The sequence below is a fragment of the Esox lucius genome, chromosome 20, assembly GCF_011004845.1.
Source record: "Esox lucius isolate fEsoLuc1 chromosome 20, fEsoLuc1.pri, whole genome shotgun sequence".
NCBI classification, from domain to species: Eukaryota; Metazoa; Chordata; class Actinopteri; order Esociformes; family Esocidae; genus Esox; species Esox lucius.
The window spans coordinates 7,178,221-7,199,400 of record NC_047588.1 but is presented as its reverse complement, the minus strand read 5'-3'; the positions used below and the strand labels follow the sequence as shown (position 1 = coordinate 7,199,400).

Genomic DNA, 21,180 nt, shown 5'->3' with positions numbered 1-21,180 from the left:
ATCGTGTTTTATTTAACTTGTCTTGTTTTTAATCTCAAACGGACAGCGACTTCCTCTTATCACAGAATACAAGATGATCCTGCATGTTTTTCTGAAATAAATGTGATATTTGTGAGAACCTGTTGAGTCTAATCAGGGAATTTGCTTTCTCTTTAGGTTAAGAAAGTTGGGCCTACTCTGTGTTCCTGTGTTAACAGCACTGATGTAATAAAAGGAATTCAGGGAGCTTTAAATGTGGGGTGTCTATTATAAGTCATTACTCCAGCTTTTTAAATACTGAATTAATTGTATGTAATTTATTGTAAAAAGGCTAATGATGCAAAACCTGGTATAAAACAGAGATTCACAATTAAGTTGATGGAGAAAGGCATCTGCTTGCTTATGCATGTTGTCTCTCTGGTCTCTGCCAGTAGAGCATCATACCCTGGAAGCTGATTTGACCTTTCTATGTTATCATAACCCTGAAAATCCTTTAGTGTTAGAAAACCCTGAGTACAACAAGATTCATTTGTGCTATGCCCTTCAGGAGGATAAAGAGTTAAACTGATAAACATCCTTTGACCTTGGATGAGGAAATGACAAGCCAGATGGTCCATAAACCGCACGCTCACATCCACATTTATTTGGACAGCAAAGTTCAACATTTTGTGAATAATAATGAGAAAGTTAGAGGTATAATTATCATACCCCCAATCCAGAAAAAACCCTCCTCAGTTAATGGTATTGGTCTAAGCTTTATGGCCAAAGGTGCATCTGTTTTTGGGGTATGGTCTTATCCACAATGAAAGGGACTCAATAAATTATCTACCCTTCACACACAACATAAGCCTATAAATTATCTACCCTCCACACACAACATAAGCCAAAACAAACTGCACAGGCATTGAGAAAGTTTGTAGAGTCACAAGCTGGATGTTGTCAATGCAAACTAGCCCTTTGGGACCAAACACTAAGGGTTCAATGCAATTAAACCTGCATTGCAGTGGTTATTCAGTGTCCATTTTGCTATGGTGAAATTAAATTGCAGTAGTGTAGTTGGTGGTTTATAAAAACTACTACCAAGGAGACCCCCTCACAGGTATACAATCACTATTCAGGAGTGCAGTATGAAGACACTTCAGTCAACAGTGCTGTACCAGGTTTAAATGCATCCCAGCCCAGGGCTACATCCAATCCCTAATACAGACTTTCAGCATTACATAGGAATTGAAATTCGAATGTATCCACTGTATGTCAGCTTAATTACAAATTTCCTTTACATTTTAATACCTTTCATTATCATTACAGTGCATTCGGAATGTACAGACCTCTTAATTTATTCCACATTTCATTATAATACAGCCTTATTCTAAAATGTATTAAACAGATTTTTTTTCATCATCAATCTACAAACAATACCCCATAACAACAAGCAAAAGACTGATCATCCTTGAGATGTTTCTACAACTTGATTGGGGTCCACCTGTGGTACATTCAATTGGTTGGAGATAATTCAGAAAGGCACAAACTTGTCTATATAAGGTCCCACAGTTGACAGTGCTTGTTAGATCAAAAACCAAGCCATGAAGTCAAAGGAGTTGTCCGTTGAGCTCCAAGACAGGATTGTATTGAAGGCACAGAGCTGGTGAAGGGTAACAAAAACTCTGTGGCACACAGTGGCCTCCATCATTTTTAAATGGAAGAGGTTTGGAACCACCAGCATTCTTCCTAGAGCCTGCTGCCAATATCAGCAATAGGGGAGAAGGGTCTTGTTCAGGGAGATGACAAAGGACCCGAAAGTCACTCTGACAGAGCTCCAGAGTTCCTGTGTGGAGATGGGAGAACCTTCTGGAAGGACAAGCATTTTTGCAGCACTTCACCAATCAGGCTTTAATGGGAGAGTGGCCAGATGGAAGGCCCTCCTCTGTAAAAAGCACGACAGCTGGCTTGGAGTTTGCCAAAAGGCACCTAAAGTTCTCTCAGGCCATCAGAAACAAGATTCTCTGGTCTGATGAAATTAACATTGAACTCTTTGGACTGAATGCCAAGTGTCACGTCAGGAGGAAGCCAGACACGTTTCATCAACTGGCCAACACCATCCGTACAGTGAAGCATGGTGGTCGCGGCACCATGCTGTGGAGGTTTTCAGCTCTAGGGAGTGGGAGACAAGTCAAAATCGAGGAAATTATTAACACAGCAATGTAAAAACAGATGCTTGAAGAAAACCTGCTCCAGAGCGATTTACCTTCCAACAGGCGACAACCCAAAGTACACAGCCAAGACAGTGCAGGAGACTGGAATCGCTGCCAAGGTGCGAAGTACTGAGTGAAGGGGTGTGGATGCTTCCATACAAGTGATCTGTAGTCTATCAATTGTTTTATTTGAAAACATTTCTCAAAACCTGTGTATCATTATGCAGTATTGAGTGTAGGTTGATGAGCAAAAAAAATACTTAGTGAAAATAGTGAAGGGGTCTGAATACTTTCCAAGTGCCCTATATATCTCCCCTTTTTCTCTCAATTTCAGGATTTAAAATTTGAAGTTACAATCTCAGTTTATGGCAGCATCTCCCAACAGGAATGGACAACTCGAAAAACCAAGACGAAGGTCTTCTGATCCAATCCCACTGAGCCGTGCTGTTTATCATATGACTAGCTTAACCAGGAAGTCAGTTCAGCGTGTCAGAGAACACTGCCTTGACTATCAACTACAAGCAGGTCCTACTTAGGTGCCAAACCTGCTAGGAGTTGCTGGAGTGTAATGGAACAAGGGAATCCCTGCCGGCGATCCCTCTGCCAACTGCAGACATATTTGGCCAATATAAACCTTGTGTATGGGACTCCCGGTCACACTGGCTTTTGCACAGCCTAGTTTCGAACCATTACATTTCTAGAATAACAGATTGGATAAAGCCCCTAAACATTTACTATTTTAAAACAATCGCCTATTTTTTGTTTTACCTAGCTCTTCCAATTAATAGACAATAGTGGATGTGCACCTGGGCCTCATTACTGACATTTTCACTGCAAGTCTCTGAACTTCAATGGAAGTCAAATGGACCTAGGTTAGTGGACTTCAATGGCAAAATTGAAACACTTGGCTTTCATGTGTACTTGCTGGTCTCATGACAACATCTCTGTCTCCTCATTGTGGTCCCAAGTTTTACCACTTAAACCAGTTGCGACAGCTGACATCCATCCGGTGTTGTCATCGAACACTACCCATCCACACGGCCCCCTTTTCTTGACCCAAGGCCAGTAAAGTCCAGTCAGACACAATGCTAAAACACCAGTGTTGAATTTATTTATTGGTTTTCCCACGGTACAGTGGAACTACACATCTAGAGGAATGATACTGAGAACCACGGAACACTGGACTGCAGAACAAGTCACATATGATGTCATAACACTAGTGTAGTAAAGGTCTAGTAGTTAATTTCTCAAAGCTGGTGGACAGAGTCAAATGGGGACTCTAATATTCTAGGGTACACTAGTCTAATATAGGGTAGATAGTCTATGATTGAAGTCGAAGCAGAATTTCAATAGAAACACCAGATGTTGGCAAAATGACTAATTCTGGACTGTGTCATTTATACCCATTATATTTATCTGGCACAAATACTGATCACACCAGATGTATCATTTGAATTCATTTCAAATATATTCAGACTTATTGCACAGCTGTTTGGACCACTCTTCATAATACAACGAAGGTTGAGAAGATATTGTAGCTTTTCCCAAAATTCCAGAAATCCCACTTATAAAATGTCCGTTAATGTCACTTAATATACAGAAAACATAGGATTATTCTGGAATGTGTTCAACCCTATACAACAGTATTATATACAGAAGGTGCTCATGCTCCCGAGAGAAAATAACACGCTCACTAAAGGCACAACAAAGACAGGCGGAAAAAATGCGACAAATCAAGAGAATAATTAAGGGAACGAAAAAAAAAACACCCTCAAACAAATTGCGGACGTGAAAACGGCAGTGTGCCTATTTGCATTGCATGCTTCCAAGCGGGAGTAAACAGCAATTTTTGAACCGTGTCACGTTAAGTACATTGGCTTTTGGCTACAACCCTGCCAACCAGCTTTGTGAAATACCCCTTTCAGTCCTACTGAACGGGATGGTTTTAACCCTTCACCGCCACTTAACACCCGTATTTCATTCTACAATTCTACAATAATGCACGTTCTTCCTTTCAACCATCAATGTCACTGTTTCACCATAGTAGCTACCTGGTCAGTATCATGAAATATCTCAAACAGCCCCACACAGTTCTTCATGTGAAATCGAATCAAAACAAACAACAGCGGCAACGGTGCCGGCGGGAATCGAACGTTCTATCTAACACTGTTTGCTTGTGAATTAGTCAAGGAAGGTGAAGCGGAGGGAGCAGCGCGCCTGTTGTAGCCCGAGGCAGTACAGACAGATTAATATAAAACAGAGCGGAAGGTTTGGTCGGTCTACAGTGATACAGAAAACAGAAGAAAGGAGATATCACACCAAAGCACAGTGGCGTGGGAGTATGGTGGCAGGAAAGATGCGATCGACACCGGTGTTTTCTAGACCTCTCCAAAGTAGGGAAGCAGAGGTTTGGCCGTGGCTGGACAACTGGTTTCCTGATTTTCACCTTCACAGTCAAAGAGAAATAGACAGTTGGTTGAACACCCCCTCTGGCTGAGTCGTTTTTCTCTGTCGCATCCCGTAGACATGCGCTTCATGTCGGATACTGCTTTAGAAGTTCACCACGGGGATCCTGACGGGGAGAGAATGAGAGAAATGAACTCGAGGAATGGAGGGGGGGGTATGGAGTCAAAGATAGAGAAAGAGAGAGAGAGAAAAGAGACTGAGAGGGGAAATATGTAGGAAATAAGTGTCAAAGGGACATAGTTGCTATTAAAGGAAGAATCTAAAGCAGCCATTCTCAACAGGGGTCTTGGTCCCCATGTGGGCCTTAGAGAGCTGCCAGGGGGCCTTGAGATGACAAGGAAATATCCTGATAAAAAATGACTACTTGAAATTGCTACTTTGCTAAATATATCCACATAGCACTTAAAATAGTGTGCCGTGCAAAGGTATTGAAACCCCTGACCAACTCTCCCATATTACAACTGGCACACGTACTTTCATTCTTTAATTTTTTTTAAAAGCACTGAAACTTAATTTTTGTAGGGTGATAATGGTTTATATATTTGTAAGAACGTCTGAAAACTGAAATATGTTGCTTGCCTAAATATTCAACCCTCACACATTAATATTTGTTGGAACCACCATTCACAGCAATAAGAGCATTAACTCTTCTAGGTAAGTGCTGTGTGTTAACTCTTCTAGGTAAGTGCTGTGTGTATTAACTCTTCTGGGTAAGTGCTGTGTGCGTTAACTCTTCTAGGTAAGTGCTGTGTGTACCATCTTTGCACACAGTGTCTGGGTGATTTTGCTCGATTAATGGCAGATTTGCTCCAGGTTAGTTGGACAACACTTTTGCCCTCAATTTATTTAAATGTCCCCCAGATTCTCATTGGGATTGAAATCAGGACTTTGACTGTCCTTTTTGTTGTTGAGTCAAGTTACAGTTATTTAGTGGATTCAAGAAGAAGAAGGTTGTCTTGCCTTTTTCCTTCTGATTGCTCCATTCATTTTTCCTTCAGTTTTAAGAAGATGCCCAGTCTCTATTTGTGAGAAGCATCCCAACAGCATGATACTGCCACCACCATTCTTCACTGTAGGGATGGTTTGAATTGAGCCATGGGCAATGTTTATTTTGCAAAATCGCACTTTGAGGTTTACACAGAAATCTCTATCTTAGTCTTATCTGAAACGCATCCAATCGCATGCTTTCCGGTATACTCCAAAAGGGGCTTTTAAGTGGTACTTCTTCCATGCCACCCTCCCATTCATTTTGGTGGATTACCTTTTCTTGGCAGTACCTTGGTGGAGTGATAGTTTACACTTCCTGATCATTGATCCAACTGGGATATCCAAACATTGGGATATTTTTACATTTTCCCTAATCCATTAATGCATATTGTTTACTTTACCTCTAAATATCTTTTGTAAAATCCTCTTCGGTCTTCTTTATGATTCACAGCCTGACCAGTGATGCTTCAACAGTGTTTTTATCAACAAAATGTGACAGCACTTTTAATGGTTCACAGGTGGAGGTCAATGATGTCTGGAACTGGAAGCTTCCTGAGAACAGGTGTTGAATAGTTATGCGAGGACCATATTTGAGTTTATAATTTTTTTTCTTAGAATTATTTCCCAACATAAATCCAGTGTCAACTTACAATCATTTATTTTTAGTTTAAGTGTTTTAAAATAAAATATCAGAAAAACACTTGAATGTAATACTTGCAATTCAGTAATATGAAAGAATCGGTTGTGGGATTTAATACTTTTGTAAGGCACTGTATATAAAAGAACAACGAAATGTAATAATCTAAAAGATAGTTCAATAATATTTGGCTCTGAAATGAGCTGCCAGGCAACTCTCACCCAACCATTTCATTCCTCTACCCATTGTCACCCACTATCTACAATATCTAACATTGAATTCTGGCTCTTGGATAAAATAATAGACAAGTTGTGTAAATGAACAGCCCTGAACAGAAAAAGCACGGCCAGAGCAACCCTTGACATGTTACATGGTCAAAGATCTCAACACACATTGAGCATCTCATTTCCAGAAGCAAACAGCAGTCCTTACAGTTAACAGCTTTTGCTGACATCCTAAATTAGTTTAAGACGTTTTTGTTCTAATACAGCAATGTGGGCTGATGACACAGGCAACAAGCAATACCATTTGAGTGAACACACTGAAAACATGCAGTTTTGTAATATGTGTAAAAAAAAGTAAAAGACAATAAGAAAACAGATATGCACCTTCTCTTCCATTGCATATAATGTAATTCTTCAGATAAATGACTCAATTTATTCCTAATGTGTGAAGGAGCAACGATTCCTCTTGCAGCTAAATATGTATTTGCCTGCCATAGCCTGAGGGACACACAGACCAACTAAGACTGTATCAATAAGCAGTAAAACCTGCTATTAAGTTTGTGATCGTTATAAGGGCAGACATTACTGGTGGTATTGATAGTAATGGTAATTGATTAGACTTATGTATTATTATATTGTACATCACCAAAATTTATATTGAATACATTTAAACATTTACGGAACATTTCTATTGCCAATGAAGCAATTTAATTTTTAGAGACAGAGAAGGAGAGAGAGAGAGAGAGAGAGAGGACAGATAGAGAGAGAAGAGAGAGAGAGAGAGAGGACAGATAGAGAGAGAAGAGAGAGAGAGAGAGAGGACAGGTAGAGAGAGAAGAGAGAGAGAGAGGACAGATAGAGAGAGAAGAGAGAGAGAAGAGAGGACAGATAGAGAGAGAAGAGAGAGAGAGAGAGAGGACAGATAGAGAGAGAAGAGAGAGAGAGAGAGGACAGATAGAGAGAGAAGAGAGAGAGAGAGAGAGAGAGAGAGAGGACAGATAGAGAGAGAGGACAGATAGAGAGAGAGGAGAGAGAGAGAGAGAGAGAGAGGACAGAGAGAGAAGAGAGAGAGAGGACAGATAGAGAGAGAAGAGAGAGAGAGAGGACAGATAGAGAGAGGACAGATAGAGAGAGAAGAGAGATGATACCATGTGCGGTGAACTAGAGGAAGGGGATTAGGGAGGTTCCAGGGGACAGTAGAAAGAGAGACCAGAGTCGCTCATAGAAATAGAATTAGAACACATTATTATTAGTGGGATCAATGAAGAAGGAAAAAATTGGAGTAGATGAAAGACGAAAAAAGAAAATTAAGAACTAGAGTAGGAGAAAGACCAAGAGAAGCAGAAGTAGAACTAGAGCAAGGGGGATGAAGAAGATGGGGGGGGGGGCAAGGAGCAGAACTGGAGTAGAGCCCAATTATCCTGATTGAGATTAACTTTAAATCCCCGGCTATAAAAGCATCATTTTATGGATTGAGCTCCCACTGCTTTCAGAGCTGAATGACTCATCTGGAGAGGAAGTTCTAAAACACACATGCATATCTCCCAGCCTTAACACTTCAGGCCTGTGTAGTCCCCAGAGACCAAGAGCATTACCCAATTATTCACATCTACTGTTATAACGCTCGTTCACCACACAAGCAGAGGTATCCAACAGTCCGTGACACATCATCAACTCGCTAACAAACCAACACGCGAAATGTGCGCGCGCACGCACCAACAACAGCCCCGCACACAACAGTCAAACTCCCTCTCCCTCCCTTTCTGTCTCCTCCTCTCTCCAGTGGGCTGGGCAGCGTCTCATTACCTCTCTCTGTCGTTGAAGGAGGGAGTACTGTGCAGCGTCTGCCTGCTGTCCTCCTGAGCCAGGGTACGAGGGAGGGCGAGGGAAAGGGGGGGGCCCACGCCACGGGAGAGCGGGGGTGGCTGCTGGGAACAGCTGCGGTCGTAACTACGAAAGGAAGGGAGAGAAGGAGGGAGATGGGCGGATGGGGAGGGGGAGAGAACGACAGAGCCATTTAGCAACGGCGAGCACATTACACCACCACTGAGAGGTAATGCTCATTTGACTCATTAAAGCCCTGTCAGGAGGAAAGAGGTCGCTCGAAAGGGAGAAACAGAGGGAGCGAGAGTGGGCGTGGAGTTTGAAAAAGAAAAGAGAGAAGAACCGTGTCGGGGGGGCAGAGGATAGAAAGGACGGAGCGAGAGATGACGTGTGGGAGGAAGGGGACAAACGACGGCTGACGCAGGGAAACGTTAGTGAAATGACGCGGGAGTTATGATGTGGCCCCAGTGGGAGTCATGATGTGGCCCCAGTGGGAGTCATGATGTGGCCCCAGTGGGAGTCATGATGTGGCCCCAGTGGGAGTCATGATGTGGCCCCAGTGGGAGTCATGATGTGGCCCCAGTGGGAGTCATGATGTGGCCCCAGTGGGAGTCATGATGTGGCCCCAGTGGGAGTCATGATGTGGCCCCAGTGGGAGTCATGATGTGGCCCCAGTGGGAGTCAGGTAAAGCACATTTAGTTGTTTAGAGCCCTCACCCAACAAAACCTCCTACAGCCATGCAGGCAGGTGCCCACAAACGTACAGTCTCCCATCTTGTCACAAACACACACACATACTTTTTCATTCAGTGGGGTGACCAGAAAATCATAACCCTAACACTAACCTCACTAACTTAGCCTTTATGCTCAAACCTAACAGTGCCCCTAAACCTAACCCCTAATGCATAAAACTGTCCCCAGTTCTAACAATACTCCCAATTATATATGTTTTACCCTAAACCTAACCCTTAACCTGGAAACAGCCTTTCTTCTTAAAGGGACAGTATCATTAACTTTTACTATCTTTGTGGGTATTTGCACACAAACCTCTAACTTACCAATCTGAATGGAGGGACATCTAACAAAAAAATCTTTTTTACTAATCATAACAATTAACCCCAAAATCGAACCTTAAATCGTGAACCTAAACCCTAACCCTAAGCCCTAATACTAACCAGTGTACAAAAGCAACATACACTCACCTAAAGGATTATTAGGAACACCTGTTCAATTTCTCATTAATGCAATTATCTAATCAACCAATCACATGGCAGTTGCTTCAATGCATTTAGGGGTGTGGTCCTGGTCAAGACAATCTCCTGAACTCCAAACTGAATGTCAGAATGGGAAAGAAAGGTGATTTAAGCAATTTTGAGCGTGGCATGGTTGTTGGTGCCAGACGGGCCGGTCTGAGTATTTCACAATCTGCTCAGTTACTGGGATTTTCACGCACAACCATTTCAAGGGTTTACAAAGAATGGTGTAAAAAGGGAAACCATCCAGTATGTGGCAGTCCTGTGGGCGAAAATGCCTTGTTGATGCTAGAGGTCAGAGGAGAATGGGCTGACTGATTCAAGTTGATAGAAGAGCAACTTTGACTGAAATAACCATTCGTTACAACCGAGGTATGCAGCAAAGCATTTGTGAAGCCACAACACGCACAACCTTGAGGCAGATGGGCTACAACAGCAGAAGACCCCACCGGGTACCACTCATCTCCACAACAAATAGGAAAAAGAGGCTACAATTTGCACAAGCTCACCAAAATTGGAAAGTTGAAGACTGGAAGAATGTTGCCTGGTCTGATGAGTCTCGATTTCTGTTGAGATATTCAGATGGTGGAGTCAGAACTTGGCGTAAACAGAATCCATCATGCCTTGTTACCACTGTGCAGGCTGGTGGTGGTGGTGTAATGGTGTGGGGGATGTTTTCTTGGCACACTTTAGGCCCCTTAGTGCCAATTGGGCATCGTTTAAATGCCACAGCCTACCTGAGCATTGTTTCTGACCATGTCCATCCCTTTATGACCACCATGTACCCAACCTCTGATGGCTACTTCCAGCAGGATAATGCACCATGTAACAAAGCTTGAATCATTTCAAATTGGTTTCTTGAACATGACAATGAGTTCACTGTACTGAAATGGCCCCCACAGTCATCAGATCTCAACCCAATAGAGCATCTTAGGGATGTGGTGGAACGGGAGCTTCGTGCCCTGGATGTGCATCCCACAAATCTCCATCAACTGCAAGATGCTATCCTATCAATATGGGCCAACATTTCTAAAGAATGCTTTCAGCACCTTTTTAAATCAACGCCACGTAGAATCCTTGTGTGTAAACCTAACACTGCAATAAAAAGTAACCTTTTAAAATGAGGAAAAATGAAAATGGCCCACTCAATTGCATTCTCTGGTTTAAGCAAAGGCCAGGGAAATGGTTATCCCCATTTATATAGGAAAACACCCATCTGTCATATTCACGAAGAACATTCTATACAGATAGGTGTGAAAATAATTGGACACTGACAGACATTTTGCTATTTTGCCTGTTTACCAAAATATATTAAAGTTACAGATAAATACAGTCTCTTGGCTTTAATTTGAAGGTATTCACATCCAAATTGGAGGAAGGGTTTAGGAATTACAGCTCTTTAATATGTAACCCCCTTAATATGTAATTGGACAATTGACTCAAAAGCTGTTTCATGGACAAGTGTGGGCTATTTCTTTGTAATTTAGTCACCAGTTAAGCAGGTAACATGTCTGGAATTGATTCCAGGTGTGGCATTCACATTTGGAAGCTGTTGCTGTGAGCCAACAACATGTGGTCAAAGGAGTTCTCAATGCAAGTGAAAAATAATAATCAATCAAGAGAGATAGCAGGAACATTAGGTGTGGCCAAATCAAGCTCTGCAACACAAAATGGCCTGGACGTCCACGGAAGACAACAGTGGTGGATGATTTTAGGATCCTTTCCATGGTAAAGAAAAACCCCTTCACAACATCTAGCCAAGTGAAGAACACATTCCAGGGGGTAGGCATATCATTATCCAAGTCTACCGTAAAGAGAAGACATCACAAAGCAAATACAAAAAGTTCACCACAAGGTGCAAACCATACAAAAGCCTCAAGAACAGAAAGGCCAGGTTAGACTTTGCCAAAAACCATCTCAAAAAGCCAGCCCAGTTCTGAAATAGCATTCTTTGGACAGATGAAACTAAGATCAATCTATACCAGAATGATGGGAAGACAAAAGTATGGAGAAAGCTTGGAACGGCTCATGATTCGAAGCATACCACATCATCTGTAAAACACGGTAGAGGCAGTGTGATGGCATTGCCATGTATGACTTCTAAAGGCACTGGGACACTAGTGTTTATTGATGATGTGACAGAAGACAGAAGCAGCCGGATGAATTCTGAAGTGTATAGGGATATATTGTCTGCTCAGATTCAGCCAAATTCAGCAAACTTGATTGGACGGCGCTTCAATTTACATAAAGATACTGCAAAAGCAACCCAGGAGTTTTTTAAGGCAAAGAAGTGGAATATTCTGCAATGGCCGAGACAATCACTTGATCTCAATCCGATTGATCATGCATTTCACTTGCTGTAGACAAAACTCAAGGCAGGAAGTCCCATGAACAAACCACAACTGAAGACAGCTGCAGTAAAAGCCTGGTAAAGCATCACAAAGGAGGAAACCCAACATTTGGTGATCCATGTGTTCCAAAATCTCAAGCAGTCATGGCCTGCAAAGGATTCTCGACAAAATATTAAAAATGAATTAAAAAAAAGTATTAAACATTTTGTTAGAATTTAGCAGTTACATATAGTGGTTAAATAATAGAGAACACGCACAAATCAAGGGAGAAAATGCATTCTGTGTTTTTTGTATTAATGCAGCAGAGTTGTCCTGTTTCAATGAATGTCCAAAATCTTCTCCCTGTAATATTGGTTACAAGCTGATATATATACTTTGAAGGGTGTGTCTACCTAGCAAAGATCAGGTTTCCCAGACAGTTACTCCCATGCCAAATAGTCAATGTAAACATTCCTGTGGTTATCATAGCACAACCTACAGAGAGAATCTCAACGGAGAGGTTTCTGTTGTTCTCATTATCTAGGCACATTCACTTACAATGAAACGTACATTCATATTGTAATTATTCATGCTTAGATTCCACATTTGTGTTAATTTGTTCAATTACATTTGGGCCCCAGAAATAAGGAGACAGTGTATGAAAATGGTTGCAATTCCTAAACGTTTCATACAATATTTTTGTCCAACCCCTTGAACTAAAGCTGAAAGTCTGCACTTCAATTACATCTCAGTTGTTTCATTTCAAATCCATTGTGGTGGCGTACAGAGACAAGATTGTTTATGGCCAAATATTTCCAGACCGAACTGTATGCGGCGAGATGTTCTCCAACAATCTATTCAGTTGCATTCTAATTCAATGCTAATTCCCAAAGTTTATCTGTCAAAACTACTATTCATCCACCCACCATTACCTGCCTCCATAACCTAGTCCCGGATAACTACAATGTGTCTTCAATGTCATATACACAACAACAGAATCCAAAACATAGTAACAGTCCAGCACATTAACAGTGAGACTCAGCAAGCGCCTGCAAGGGTTGTGGTTTCAATTTCCATGGGAGGAGGTCCTGCTTGAAAAGGTATGAAAAATGTATCCTACTATATCTTTCTCTGGAAAAGAATCTGCTGTTTCTGTAATTAATGTCATATGCATTCAGAAAATATTCAGACCCCTTCACTTTTTCCACACATTTTGTTTAGTTACAGGCTTATTCAAAATTGTTCTATCCTTGTCCATCTGTATACCAACCCTACCTTGCCACAACACAACTGATTGGCTCAAGCACATTAAGAAGAAAATAAATTCCACAAATTAATATTTCAGGGGACTACCTCATGAAGCTGAGAGAATGCAAAGATTTTGCGAAGCTCTCATCAAGGCAAAGGGTGGCTACTCTGAAAAATCTACAATATGAAATGTATTTTGATTTGTTTAATACTTTGTTGGTTGCTGCGCAATTCCATATGTGTTATTTCATAGTTCTGATGTCTTCACTATTTTAATAATAAATATAAAAAATACCCTTGTAGGTATTTCCAAACTTTTGACTGGTACTGTCAAAATATGTGATATTTCTGTGTTTATATATACACATTTGCTAACATTTCAAAAAAACAGTTTTGCTTTCTAATTTAGGGGTATTTTGTGTCTATTGATGAAGGGTAAAATCTGTTTATTCTATTTAAAAAAAAAAAAAGGCTGTAACATTACAAAATGGGGATAAAGTGAAAAGGTCTGAATACTTTCTGAATGCACTGTAGTTCACTGAAATTACAAAATGACATATGGTTTCATGCATCCCTATTTACAGTCTATGAACAATGTATGCCAGTCCATGCGTACTTCCCCCGGCACCATTTCCAAATGCACATGTTTTTGCTTTTCTGACACGAATACCCTTTACATTGTACAAACAATAATATTACACACCAAATGTACAATGTATTGAGAGGCTCAACTAAGTCACTTAGAGATGATTTAAACAAGCATGAAAAATACTTGACACACAGGATTTGTCCCACGAATGGAAAGGAAATCATCCTTTTGTTATTTGGGTTAACTATTCCTTTAAGCACTCCAAGAACACATGTTTCCACCATACAACTGTGAAGTCAGTTTAGTAGAGCTTTACAGACGCCTACAGTGGGGTTAATTAAGTTAGCTCAACACAGCAACACTTAAGAGACCAGGATTCAGAGGGAGGGGGGGAAAGGCAGAACGGGAAAGAGGGAATGACAGAGAGCGAGAAATCAAAAAAACAATAGAAAGAGAGAAGGGAGAGAGAGGGAATTGATAGACAGATTGAAAGGAGGAAGAGAAAGAGAAAGAGAGAAATTGGGCGTGCTTGTGGTGTTTAGGCACACAGTGAGCAGGGGGATTATCTGAGAATCTGGAGCTGGCTGGGGCAGAACCAGGCTTAGTCTGAGACTGGGGAAGGCGATAAGAATACTATGGAAAGATCAATCGCCAACCAGCCCCCTGTGTTAGTAAAAAGTGATGAAGCTAAATGAAGGTAAAGGAGGAAGAATAGAGCTGAGAAAGGAAGAACGAAAGACAGGATTGAAAAGAATGAGGGGATTGACGAGAGGTTTGAGCAGAGTGAGGGAACGCAGGGATGTGGAGAGGAAAGGAGAGGAAAACGTGAGAGAAAGAAAGCAAAAAATGGTCCAAAACTGATTAGAAGGAGCCCTGTTCTATAAAACATATCTCAGAAACCAATGGCCTAATTCTGAGAAAACCTGAGTGGGTTTTTCAAAACATTTAATCTTACCACTAGGAGGACTCTTAAACAACACTAAAAGTTCCTAGCTAAGAGTTTCCTCTTAAAACCTATTCACAAAGATGCTAAGACAAAGGAACAGGAAGAAGTTTTAAGCTAAGAGAAACGGTAGGGTTGATCCCGTTGCTATGGAATTTGTGTTCCACAAATAAGCTTACTTATTATGCCCATAGAGTGATTGGCTGATAGGGGAGGGGTCTCTGTCAGTGAATTCATCATAGCAGTACCTTAGAAGAATGTTATGTTGCCATATTGAAACAAAGATATTGGAATAAAAACATAGGCCAAGTGTCACTGATTAAACATGGAACCAAAAATTATATACTGACTAGTCAAGATATGTTCAGCAAATTGTTAGTCTCTTACATGTCTGGCAGCTCATAAAGAAATGCACATTCATCTTTATGCAATTATGTGTCCCATCTATAGCACTAACTACACCGGGTGGTCCAGCTATGGACATGAAGTCGGCTTTGTTTCATTGTAGTTGGAGAATGAGGAAACCGTATGATTTGTCGGATGATATGGGGTCTGGAGAGGGCATTCATTGTTTGATGTAATATTCTACTGACAGATTACTGAGAAATATGTAGTTCGTCTATGCTGCACAACAGCATTTTCCCTGTGGCTAAGTAGCGTACAGTTGTCACAGCCTTGATCTACAACGTTATTGGGTTGTTTCTGTTTGTTGGTGAAGTGACAACCCTGACTAGCTATGATCATAATCCCTCGCAATTAAGGCAGTACCTTGTTTTAAAAGCTCATATCAATAAACGTTTATAAAACGTTGATCTGATTACGAGGCGGATTCCCAGCAGCCCTTTTAGGGTGGTTTGTGACTTGGTCGTAGTGACATAGGAGTCCTCTTGACTCCTACCTTTTCAAAGATTTAGGAGCTGGTTTCAGCGCTAAAATGCTTTGTGAAATACTTTTAGACCATACATTTAGGAGTCCTAAAGTTAGGACTGACTAAAGTTAGGACTGATGTTTGGTGAATACGGCCCCAGGCATGTACATAATTACACTATTTTTTCTGATGGTGACAAGCATCTCAAAATAAAACATTGGAAGGTCTCACTCCTCACTCCATTTGACCCTGTCATCAATTTCAGTAAACCGTTCACTTTCTTCACAAGGTGCAAATTTCCCTGAATAACTCATACAGTCCACAATACAGATTTTTCATTATTTCTAAATGTTGTGAAAAACACTACTTCTCTTGCACCAATCACTGATCTCCATGAAAATTCATATACTCTTATCTAAAAATAAAAGCTATTCAAAGCAATATTTTTGACTACAGGGCCCTCCACTAAAACTGGCACCCTTGGTAAATATGTACAAAATGTACTAAGAAAAAAAACTCTCAGCTCTTTATCCTCTTGGGCTTTGATTGAAAATATTCACAAAAATCTAACCTTTCATTGAATTTTAATGTTTGAAAAAGAATACATGTGAAATAAATTACGAATATTTTTCTCCAAAATGTGTGCCTAAATTATTAGCACCCCAAGTAAAATCTAACTGTTGTTTATTCCCATTCATATTTTTCACCTAAGTGATTAGGAACACTTAAATGGTAAGCCAATACTTACCACTTAATACTGGGGTGTAAATATGAGGTGGCACACAGGCTAAATTCCCATGTCATCCATCATTATGGCAATGACCTGAGATTACCTTTATAATGTACGACAAAAGGTTGTTAAGCTGCACAAATCTAAATAGAAACTAATGGAAAATAGATCAACTATTGAAAATGCACCATTTCCACTATCAGGGCAACAATTAAGAAGTTAAAAGCAACTGGAGATAACAATCGGCCTGGAAGACAACATGTGTCTATACTGACCCCACGCACAGTGAGGAGACTGGTATCAGTGATACCAAAAATCACCAAAAAAAGAATCACACCTGGATAATTGCAGACGTGAGTTGGTTCTTAGGGTCAGAAAGTTTCCAAAACTACGATCAGATACCACCTACATAAGCACATGTTGTGTGGGAGGGTTGCCATAAAGAGACTTTGCTGTTATCAAAAACAAATTCAAGCGCCTAAACAAACTCAAGTCTGCCAAATGTAACTTTCAATGGGACCGGGTCCTATGGTCAGATGAAACCAAAATAGAGCTTTTGGGGAAAAAACACCAGAGGTGGGTTTGGCGTAGACAGAAAGATAGCCATTCAGAAAAGTCCCTTATCCCCTGTGAATTATGATTGTGGATCACTGATGCTGTGGGGCTGTTTTCCTTCCAAAGGACCTTGCTAGGTCAACTTGTTAGGATACATAGTACCGTGGACTCCATCAAGTATCAGCAGATATTAAATCAAAACCTGACTGCCTCTGCCAGGAAGCTTAAACTGGACCATGGTTGGATCTTCCAGCAGGAAAATGATCCAAAGCACATATCAAAATCCCACAAGAGTTGTTAATTGACCACATAATCAAGGTTTTTCCATGGCCCAGTACCCTGACCTAAACCTCATAGACCTGTGGGATGAGCTGAACAGGAGGTTAGACAAGTGTAGATCTCACAATCTGAAGAATCTGGACAGATTCTGTATGGAGGAATGGTCTCTGTTCCCTTGCTATGTGTTCTCCAATCTCATTAAGCATTACAGAAAGAGACTCAGAGCTGCTCTTGGCAAAGGGAGATAGCATAAAGTAATAAATTAAGGGGTGCCAGTAATTGTGGCACATTCATTTGAAGAAACAACATTTGTTTTATGATAAGAGTGTATTTTTTCTTTAAATTGCTTTACTTTAATTAAAAGTTATATTTTTGTTGAATGAAAGGTATATAAACAATATAAACAAGCAAGACTATAAACAATAAAGATTTTTTTTTTTGCTCATATTTATCAAGTGTGCCAATATTAGGGGAGGACATTGCAACCATATTTTAGAATAGTAACTGAAACAACAGGGTGTGGTTAGGCATATCAACGCAAAAAACACAGTCAAGGACATTGACATTATAATAACATTTGGTGCACATAACACTTTCAAGATTTAACAGATGCAAGAACATTCCTATTGACCACACAATCACAATAATGGGTGTGTATATCTCTTGATCGGTTTGAAACTTTTGAAATTTGGCACACACGCTTTGGGGTATGAGTCTAATATTAGGTATCAAAAACAAGATAGCCAAATTGTCATAGAAATTGCCACAATTTCCAATTAATGAGATCTGTCCAGGGGTGGGAGCACCAAACAAATAACTTAAATGCGTTAGTCACACATGCAGTTGGCCCAACGGAAACCACCGGCTTATTGTTGCCTTGTTCCATTTGGTTGTCTCCACTATCCACACCCAGCTGGTATCGGAACTGCATGGTACGAAAACATCATTCGAAAACAAGAGGAAACCCACACATCGTTTTGATACTACCAACATGTAACCACCCACCAACGTAGATATCAAGACCTAAAGTGATTGGAATTGTGCCACCTTAAACCGCTGAAAGCCTCGAAACATTGTGAAGGTATTTTCTTCAATCTGGAAGCGAGTTTTTACCATTCCCATGTTCAAGCCAATAACACACTGATGAAGTGACCCTAATGTACATTCAGAAGATGTAACAGAGAAATGGGAGAAACAGAGGGGGAAAATGGAGAGGGCAGGGTAGAGAAACAGATGGAGGAGAAAGAGTGAGAGGAGGAGAGAAAAAGTGGTTGGAGACAGGAAAGAAAGTAGGATTGAAAGCGAGAAGGGGAGAGAGAAAAAGAGCCCGGGGCGGAGATGGGGAAGTGAAAAAGCGAAAGAGAAGAGAGTGGAGGGAGAAAGAGAGAGAGAGAAATAGAGGGAGGAAATTGAGTGGGTGGGTGATGGAAAGAGTGGACAATAGAAGGGTGGAGATAAAATGAAGGGGAATGAAAGAAAAAGGGCAGAGAGGATTGGAACATCTTACCAGAGTTTGGCTGTAATGATAACAGCCGTCAGGATAAGAAGAGAGGAGATTGTCACTGTGACGTAGAACTGAGGATCCACTGAAGGAGGACGGGCACATAGAGAGAAAGGAGAGAACAGTGAACTTTTACAGGCATGAACATCACTACATATATCCATCCGTTCCAAAATCAGCGGAGGAAATGAGCCAACCAAGGAAACAAGGGTTGTGTTCTTTAGGGAGTTTTTTTTTTTTCTTTTACCAAAAATGAAAAACTTTCTATTAGCTTCCCGTCTCAGGCGGTTTTCCTGAGTTCCTTGCAACAAACCAAGAAATTGAGGACGAGCTACAGAAATTGTAAACTCTGAAGAATCACTAATCATGTAAATATCACTGGGCTGTCCTGGTGATATCGCTGTGTGCCTGGCCAAAACAAACAAGTGTTTAGAAATGGCGCTCATTCAAATTGAAAGAGGCGTTTAAGTTCATTTTCAATCCTGCACACATTACAAAGGCTCACAAGTAAATAAACCAAATTAATAAATGTCAGATTGAGAGCCAAGTTGTCACTGGAACCAGCAATTCAAAAGACAGTGAGCCGATGAAGTCATTATTTTTATCGTCTGGTATGTAATGTCACCCGTCGACTTTTTGTGTTCTTTTGGGAGTTCAGAAAACTCCATTAAACATTCTCCACCAGCTAGAAGCAGCCATCCATCCACACAAAGCCAGCCCAAAGGGGATTGTAGTTACTCTCTGATGACTGCTATCAACTCCCCAGAGGTCTTCTGACGCGTTTGATAACCAGCAATACAAATCCTTTTTTTTTTTATCATTCCCCATTGTGTGCCCACCTTCCTCGGGCTCTCCCTCCTCTGCCTCGCTCCCTCCATCCACCACTCCCTCTGTGCCCGGGGCCTCCAGCAGGTCACGGGGCTCCTGGGGCTCTGCACTTCCTGGTGCGCTCTGATAAGGCCAGGCCTCTGCGGTCGTTGCGGGGACCTGACGGCCACGATGGTGTGGGTCCGTTTCCTGGCTGGACAGGATGTGAGGCGTCTCGTCCTCCAGTGGTAACGTGGGGCCCCAGTCGACAGACCAGATTGGGGTCGGCGTGACCTGTCCCGTGACGGACAGCTGGGTGGAGGCAGCCTCCACCTGCCCCTCGCCCCCGTCGTCACGGTTACATGTCGAGGGTCGTGTCACCGCGGCAACCAGGAGGAAGAATACGCAGCGGAGGGCAGTCGGTCGTGTGACAGCAGAGATGAAGCTTCGGGAGAATGAAAGAGAGACGCGGGGAGGAAAGGAGACGCGGGGAGGAAAGGAGAAGCGGGGAGGAAAGGAGAAACGGGGAAGAGGTGGGAGAGAGAGACGGACAGAAAGAGAGTAAGAGAACAGGAGGAACGACTAGTCTGCTGTCCAATGGACCTCCTCAAGCATCACGCATATCATACTGACCCATTAACAGCCAGTCTAAACATCCTCACTTTCACCTCTCATTACCCATCTTACCATCTCTCCATCGCTTCGTTCTGTTCACAGAGTCCCTATTCCTCCGATCATCTCTCTCTCTCTGGGAGCTAACAGGGAAAGAGAGAGGGGGAAAGAGAGACAGGGGGAAAGAGAGACAGGGGGAAAGAGAGAGAGGGAGAAAGAGAGAGAGGGGGAAAGAGAGAGAGGGGGAAAGAGAGAGCGGGAGAGGGTTCACTTTAGTTCTGACACTGACTGATAGTGAAAATGTAAACGGATACTCGTAGACAAGAGGACAGGAACACACACACACACACACACTCTCCTGGGCAGTGGCACTCCTGGCTGTCCAAAATTAGCACTCAATTATGCCAGATGCTTTTACAGTTTGCACATCAAACACGCGCACACACCTGTGTCAGAAACATTCATCACATGCATGCACAGAGACCAGGGACCATCAAGTTCTACTTTTAACTCTAGAAATCTTGAGAGTCATCTATACTGTTACAGCTGTCAAAACACCAGAACGTCTCTCACTCACACACGGACACGTACACACTATGTCCATCTCGCGCATTATAAGACACACACACACAAACGCATGCAAGATTCACTCTCACACGAGCACGCACAGCATATTCTATCAGACAGATATCGGTTAACATGCCTACCTCTGGTTGAAGAGAGAGGGAATGAGAGAGACAGTTACATAGGGAAAGATACAGAGAGGGAGTGGGAAAAGGCATTGGTTGCCTTAGCGACAGAGACATGTAGAGTCTGAGGGGGAGAGAGAGCGAGGGAGAGGAGGGGGGGTGCTGTAGAAAGGAGATTTAAATACTAATTATGCTTTTAAACTGGTTCAATTAAATCACAAAAAAAAAAAAGATACGGACAAAAATAGAAAAGCATCTGAAAATGACATCAACACTCAACATCCAGGTGCGATGGGAAAAATAGTAAGTCCGTTATGTTTAGTAAAAACAGAAAAAAGCCAGATAGACAGGGAAAGAGGGAGAGTGTGAGTGGAGCAAAATCAATATACATTAATTTACACAAGGGGGGGTTGAGTAGGATGATGTGTTCCACTGAATAACGGGTGTTTATGAAGGAGAGGATGCCG

At 41.7% G+C, this 21,180-nt stretch overlaps 1 protein-coding gene across 2 annotated transcripts; it reads right to left on the bottom strand.

The window, feature by feature from the left end:
- Positions 1 to 3,260: 3,260 nt before the first annotated feature.
- pianp (PILR alpha associated neural protein) lies at positions 3,261 to 21,152 on the bottom strand. Of its 2 annotated transcripts, XM_034289038.1 has the most exons (5): positions 20,100 to 21,152; positions 19,445 to 19,857; positions 18,612 to 18,690; positions 8,292 to 8,435; positions 3,261 to 4,743 (listed from the first exon to the last, which is right to left on the bottom strand). In XM_034289038.1, the coding sequence occupies exons 1-5, from the start codon at positions 20,108 to 20,110 to the stop codon at positions 4,722 to 4,724; spliced, it is 669 nt and encodes a 222-aa protein (XP_034144929.1). In that variant the 5' UTR covers positions 20,111 to 21,152; the 3' UTR covers positions 3,261 to 4,721. The 2 variants fall into 2 exon arrangements, with proteins under 2 accessions (XP_034144929.1, XP_034144930.1); XM_034289039.1 differs by lacking the exon at positions 8,292 to 8,435.
- Between the last annotated feature and the right edge of the window lie 28 nt (positions 21,153 to 21,180).